Here is a 7815-nt window from a genome sequence, read left to right as displayed (position 1 = left end):
GTAAGCAAGTGAGTCAGCAAAAAGATGGAGACAGCGGTTACTACGGAGGATGGCACCAAGGAAGACCGATCAGACGAAGCAAAGAGCAGTATACGTACAAGGGAGGTACAATTAACGTGAAATAAGATTATCGTAATACATCCCTCTAAAAGGCACATGCTTAATTATTTTCATCTCAGTGAAATCAAATCAGCTTTCCAAGAGAGTGGTCATCTTAAACCCAACTCCGATACTCAGTCCTAAAAATCTGAACAGCAAATTGAGATATTGTGGGCTCAAGAAGACATGCCTTTACCTTTGTGACAAATTTGAACTCATTCGAAGAAAAATAAAATATGCCGCTTTTGTAAAACCATTTGCATTGCTCTCTGTCTTCATGGTACACGTCTACCCCCCGACCTTCCAGCGTTGCAAGCTTAACATGGTTTAATGGCAAGCTACAGATTTATTGTAGTCAAGAAGGCGATGACGTCGATGTGTTCTTTCTTTCTTTATTGATTAACCCAATTACATGTATTTAACAAGTTTCCCCTATGACGAAGATGGACGGAACGCCGTTGGCATCGTCTGACTTGTCATCATCAGAATTTCTTCCCTTTTCACACGACGAAAGCACTAAACTAGAACGGTAGCATTTATGTTACTATCTTAACAAAATTCTACTCTACACACAAGTACGTTTATATACATGTATATGGGGACCAGCCCTTCCATCCCTGTCCTGTCACTTGCTGTGTCAAACGAACACTACGGGATGTCTGCTACTTAACCAGTAACATGGTGAAAGCCGCCAGCCTGGAGGAGGAGGAGAAAGAAGAAGAAGAAACGGAACAAAACAATAGATTTTCCCTCCCTTCATTGCCAAGTTAATTGCTTGATTAATGTGGTACAAAAATACTAACATTATCTTCATTATCTTGATTAATGTGGTACAAAAATGCTAACATTATCTTCATAGTCCCCAAAAGATCCCCATACATAATTAGGGGTTGCAGGAGATCCATTGGAACGTACATTTCATTCACATCGAGGTACAAATCTGTGAGACGGCGCAGTCCCAGAAATGCAGTACCATTGATCTCACGAATAGCATTAGTGCTCAGGTTTAGTATCAGGAGGTCTGGTGCACTTTCAAACGCAAATGGCTGTACATATTTTATAGAATTTTCATCAAGCCTCGCCAAGGCGGTATCCATCGGAAAGTGGCCAGGCACTGATGTAAACCCACGCCCGGAACATAACAGCTCGCTCCGTGAAAATCGTACTTCAGTAACATCGCTCAGGACACGATGGCCAGGAAACAGGGCATCGCAGGGCATTGATAGAGGCATTATTAACAACAGATGCCCCATCATTGTTCAAGGTTAAGGCTTTATATACCCCGCCGATAGGGTACAGATAATGTGGCCAGCTTACAGTCACAGTAAAAGTACGGACCAAGGGTAAAGTCTATTTGGATAGAAGACATTTTCATCAAAGTTAATGACGAGTAGAAATCTAAGACAATGCAAAGTGAAAAAATGGAAAAGTCATTTCAATGTGAATGTTCATCTGATTCTCGAAGTCGTATGCGCGAAGGTGACAATGAAATTATGTACACTGTTGTGATACTTTCCATCACAACTTTCATAGTGCTTTCTTAAAATCATGTAGTCTCTACCAGACTCCGGCCTAGCCGAATAGTAAATGATGATAGGGGGCTTTGGCCAAGTAGTGTCATTGACGTTTCTCTCTTTCTCAGTTACATATGTGACAAGTTTGCAAGTTCTATCATGCACTGCATGGATTGTACACAGGTGAAGACTAATGAGGGAGTGGCATCCAGGTGTACGAGTGCAGACACGTGGATAAGAGGAAGTGACAAGCTGGGAGCTTCATTCGAGGCCGCTACAGCCTGCTGTCGTGTTTTTATTCGGGCAGATGGCTGTATTGAAGGTTCAGAGCGGCTGGGCGTGAACACAGAGCGTGACAGATAAGTTGCAAGAGGTCAAATGGTTAGATCTAGATGTGGCGTGCGCTGCCAAGATGGAGAAAGTAGTGGCTGAACTGGAACAAGACATCGCATGTTGCTGGTGCCAGGGAAGAAGGAATTCCAGGAAACCATTCTTCTTGGTAGCAACGAGGAGACGGAATCTGAGGCTGAAAAAGGGGCATAGAATGTGACGGATCCATTTCATGCTTATTGTTATTTACTGTTATACCTATCAACAGTGTTTTAATCTATTAACCAAGGAGGTTCTAAGGTTAACTAATAAGCTCGGCGTTGAGCATGTAGAGGTTGATTTGTGTTGAATAATAGTGAATTAATTGTGTGTTGTCTCTAATGCAGTCGATAGATAAAAAAAGATAGGAGATGGCATTGCACGCTTTTGACATAAGGATAAATATGGTGCATATAATGTTCTGTTTATTACCTCCATGAAATGTCATGGAGGTTATATGTTACCCTGTGTTTGTGTTTGTCTGTGTTTGTCTGTGTTTGTCTGTGTGTGTCTGTGTGTGTGTGTGTGTGTGTGTGTGTGTGTGTGTGTGTGTGTGTGTGTGTGTGTGTGTGTGTGTGTGTGTATAAACAAAATAACTCAAGAACGGCTTGGTGTGTTGGTAGGGTGTGATGAAAGCTGGAAATGATTAGATTTTGGGCCCCCTAGCGGCTCCCCTTGGTGCTGCAGCGCAACTTCCGGTTTTACTATCTTGGTGTTCTGAACATGCTATGGTCACGATTTTTGAGTATTAGATAGCTCTTGTGCTCAGGAAGAAACGACATAAGTTTGGGCCCCCTAGCGTCTAGTTTTGGGATAGCAGGGGCATTTTTGTCAAAAACTTCTGAAGAGGACAACTCAAGAAGGGAACAGCGGATTTTCATGATTTTTGGTATGTAGGTACCGTAGACAATGTTATACAAGATAAGATACTAATTATGCAAAATAGGAATACATTTGCATAATTAATGAGAATATTCTATCATAGTATGTTTTTCCATGTATCTCTTGTCCTGGACATGATATGGTCTTGACATTTGGCTGGTGGATAGCTTGCAGTGTCATGACAAAGTGGGGCAGGTTTCAGCCCCCTAACATTTAATTTCGGAACTGCAGGTGCGTTTTTGTCACGACATTCCAAAGAGGATAACTGCAGAAAGGATTGACGAATTGGCATCATTTTAAGCATGCAAGTAGCTTGGGCAAAGATGTTCATGATATGCATGTTATGCAAATGAGGACTCAATTTGCATAATTAATGAGGGAATTGTATAATTCCATTGTTTGCAAAAACTGGACTTCAATAAATGTAACACTTGTTAATTATGATAGGTGGAATATAAGCAGAAACCAAATATGGTAATGAGGCACTGATTTGCATAATTAATGTAAAAAAATGCAAAACCACCCATTGATTAATGATTTTATAATTTTGACATGTATGTTAGTCAATGATGAATAACAGCATGCATAAATTATGTTAATGTCTTAGTCAATTGCATGAAATTCACAAAAGCTCTAAATATTCATGGAGGTATGAGGTTGCCGAACTCTAGTGTTGAGAATCGTTTATGTGGGGGTAATTAGTGTGATGCAGCTGAAAACTTCATAGGACAGCTAAAAAATTAGAGATATCTACTAAGGAATATAATTCTGTACTCCTTGGTTGAGAGGTCTGATTCTGATCTAAACATTATTAGTGCTGGTAAATGAAGCTACCAGCTACATGAACAGCATTGTTTCAATTCTTGATATTTGAGTCTGACATGACTGACCCTGAAGCAACAGGTAAGTCTTTACCAGAACTAAGCTTTACAAGCGTATACAAAGACTTATTGAATACAATAAAACAGGAGCAAATGCTTTGTCAACCATAGAGTACAGGGCACTCAATTATGTCACAAATATATACATGTTCCAAACCACTTGATTTTTGAAGATATCTTCAGAATGTAGGACAGACCTAGATGTGTTGTTAGTTGTCAGATGATGCAGTAAAACTTACCAGGATTTTCTAGCATCATGATGCAGCATAGTAATGTAATGACTGTGGAACATGCTTATACTTGGTACAATAAAAATCTCAACGACTGATAAAAATGTCATCCTGAAGATAGAGTTCAGTGCTAGTCAAGCTAACAAAAACTTGAGACCATTAAAATCCATTTCGACTGATATTTAAGAAGAGACTTTAATTTGACTCACAGATATCAAGGACTTTGCAAAGTAGACCATGTTAATTGTCAAACAAACTCATACAAAGACACGGTTGGCCAAAAAAGGGAAAGGTTTAATCACACAAAACTTTTCCGAAGAAAACACAGCACTAGATCTACTTAAACAACTATAATAAACTTCCTAAACTTGAAAAACTATTTGGTGGAGAAAGGGGGTGGAGGTGGGTGAAAGGACGAGAGCAACAAAAAAACCTGTGCGGTCCGCTTGCCAACTAGATCTCCAGTGACGTCAACTCACGTGGTCAGGGTCAAAGTGCAAACGGGCCGCACAAAAACAAAATTAATACAGTTTGTGATCAATCAATAAAAATTACAGGGTGAAATTTTTCTACAATTCTCAAACTAAAAAAAAGACAGGGTTTGAAAATGGGGAAAGGTTTAGTCACGCAAAACTTTTCTGAAGAAAACACCAAAAAAAGGCCAAACCGCTACAAAAAAATATTATATAATAATGTTATTATATATAATACTATTATTATCAATAACATCATTATACTTAAACATGAAAATAAAGGGAAAACACCACCACCCCATTACCTATGATTATTACCAAACTATTAATACTCTAAATTATTACTCTAAGAACACTGCAACCTTCAACGACGCTACCGAGACGACGCTACCGAGACATCTTCTTCCTCTGGATAAGCTTTACCATTCTATAACACAAACATAACCTAGTAGCCCAGGGAACTTTCAAATACAGACTAATGCCATCAACTTATGAATACTTTAACATTCTAATCTAGAGCAAAAACCTAACGTAGTACTCAAGGGAACTTGCAAATACAGTAGATAAGCATCAGAACGCCGATCACCATGTTACACAATTATAACTGATACCAGACAAAAGGGAGAATTCAAATCTCCATTACTGGAACATACAACACTCTCCGCACATTGTACAGTCTTAGACCACCTGGTTCTGATCAGCAAAATTTTTGTATACAGCAAAACCATGTACAGTGAACTGCTTAGTAAGGTCAAACCCGTATTTAGACATGAAGTAAGATTTTCGCTGAAAGACAAAGAAACTTAATATCACTGTCTCCCCCGGCCCCCAAAAGACGGCACGCACGCGGCCGAGAAGCCATCGACCTGCAGACCCATTTCTGGTGTGAAAGGAGCTTCTGGCGAGGCGTATGCCCCATTTGTTTCTCAAGTCCTACTGAACACATAGTATTCCAAGCTCAATTTGAGCTGGCATAAATACATAAACGCAACAGAATAGCCAAACATTAACACCTATTCTATTGATAAGGGCAATCCAAGATGGAGTCCTCCTGGAATACCACCGGAAATTGTCAACTGTAGTCCGATGCCATGCAAGCTTGTCAAACTGCTGAGAAGGATATGCCGAGAGATGCCATCGAGAAAGGTGATCTGAAATTCTTCAGTTGATTACCTTGAATCTGCGTGGCCTTAACCTGAAACTCAAAGGTGGCTGCCAACAGCCACAGCTCTCTAGCACAGTATAACAGATCCCGATCACGTGCACGTCCGGAGTGAACACGTAAACACAGGCCATATTATCACAGTATAAAGAAATACACTGTCCGGACCAACGGCCCCCATTTCCTGGCTACGAGGACGATTGTCAACATCTTAAGCACGTGTATCTTTGATCCAAACTTCTCCAACACGTGGTCTGGGAACACACTTGGAAGAACTGTCCATCACAAGATCCGCCGTACCCCGTGACACAGGCATCAGACATAACCAACTCGTCCGGTTAAATGTCGGGAACCATCATCAATACACCGATATATGTGTCCATGAATCTTTGCCATCACAGAAGGTCCAATCGGAAGTCCTGTGACAACCGCAGTCTGTGGTGATTTCACCGTAATGAACGCAATACCTTCAACATTCGAGATATAAACAGCCGTCCAGGTGGCACACGGGAGGAAACAAAAACAATGAGAGACCGAATGTCAAGTCTGGTTGCTTTCTTCTTGTTCAGCCATGAATTAACAAGAAGTCTGATCTCTTCCACGCGAAACTGTGGTACACGCCTAGTTGTGAAAATTGTTATCAAACTCGATTCCGAGAAATTTTCTAAATCACCTAAGTCATGGTATCAAATGATGGGTAGCTGGATTGTGTCCCCTAACCTAAATAAGTATCCTCAGTTACTGCATTGCTCGCAATTCTTGAGTTACATTCTCCAAGTATGTATTTTCAGCTTTGAATTCACTGACCTATGTGCGCCGATAGAGATGGGAACATTACCGTGTGTCACAACCTCTTCATGTAAATTGATCATCTTGTGGACATCCGCGTGAGAGACTGGGTCCCTGGGAGAGGTGGGCGGGGTTTCCGGAGTTGTGGTTTGGCCTCAACCTACAGGAGAGGTTAACCCTGGCTAGGGAGAGACGAACCTGGAGGCTTAACTCTCTGTCTTCATGTCTACCTTGTCCCCCCAACGACCTGAAGGTCAAGGGACTAGGTAGGTAGGTAGGTAGGTTTGGTCGATCTGTCGAGCCGCCAAATGACCAACGTAGGTTTGTACTGGCAATCTTGACTCTGATGTGGTGCTTGGATGTCCCGCACTATCAAGCACGCACTACAGACGTGCAGCATTGGGGCTTTCCACCGTGCACTCCGATGGCCGGATTGCAAGGAACAGGTATCGGACTGAAACTTGCCACAATACCGCGGCCTGTTTCCCGCCACACGAGCTTCACTGACAGGCTCCACCCTCAATGACGACACGTTGCCCGGAGCAACACCAGCTTGTGTCTGATAGTGTCCCTCTCTGACAGCATCTCGGCTAAACTAGGGACGAGAGCAAAAAAAAAAAAAAGTGCGGTCTGCTTACCAATTAGATCTCGAATGACGTCAACTCACGTGGTCAGGGTGAAAATGCAAATGGGCCGCACAAAAACAAATACAGTTTGTGATCAATTAATAAAAATTACAGGGTGAAATTTTTCTCACATGAACAAATATGCTTCAAATGTCGTGTCTGTTTATCAACAATTTTTAACAGTTGTGGACCTTTTTTTGTTAGGGCCAACACATTTCCGTCAAGCTACATGTGAGTGCTTTTTAGCGGTTGAGGAATTACTCTCAGCTTTTTCTGATACTCTGCAGAAATCAGGTCAGGGTAACAAATGGGAGGGAGGATTGAGGGAAGGAGACAGGAGGAATTTGGGTTTTCAGGGGTGGGGAATAAACACACTCAACACAGATGGGTACTCATTGATTACATCGCCTATATAATTGGCACATAGTTTGTCAAGAACCACTTGTTAACCTGTGTCCAAGGCACTTTAGAAAGTCTGAAGTTTGAGGTCTGTTTTTTAAAAAGTGTGCATGCCTTGAACACAGATACAAAGTTGAATTTCAAAGCCTTTTCATTTTATTCTTCTCGGCAAGTTTTTTTTCAGCAGCACCCATGATGTTTTTTTTTTCTGAACACACACACACACAAAGGGATAACTTCAGGGAATCTGACAAATGACTTGAACAAAAAAACATCATATAAACACTGATTTCTGCAGGAGACCAGGTCAGCCTCACACATTTCACCATCCATATATGTTTGGACAAGTTCTCACTCCACAATCTCACCAGGACTGCAGCTTTGGCAAAGC

The 7815-nt window shown here is 41.3% G+C and overlaps 1 protein-coding gene across 1 annotated transcript in view; it reads right to left on the bottom strand.

The window, feature by feature from the left end:
* Positions 1-7521: 7521 nt before the first annotated feature.
* The window catches only part of LOC118408556 (laminin subunit alpha-2-like), a 108638-nt gene continuing 108344 nt past the window's right edge, over positions 7522-7815 (bottom strand). The window contains exon 65 of the mRNA XM_035809368.1: positions 7522-7538. Coding sequence (XP_035665261.1) covers positions 7522-7538 — 17 coding nt within the window. The remainder of the gene's footprint in view (positions 7539-7815) is intronic.

The sequence above is a fragment of the Branchiostoma floridae genome, chromosome 2, assembly GCF_000003815.2.
Source record: "Branchiostoma floridae strain S238N-H82 chromosome 2, Bfl_VNyyK, whole genome shotgun sequence".
Taxonomy (NCBI): domain Eukaryota; kingdom Metazoa; phylum Chordata; class Leptocardii; order Amphioxiformes; family Branchiostomatidae; genus Branchiostoma; species Branchiostoma floridae.
This window is presented reverse-complemented; position numbering and strand designations above follow the sequence as displayed.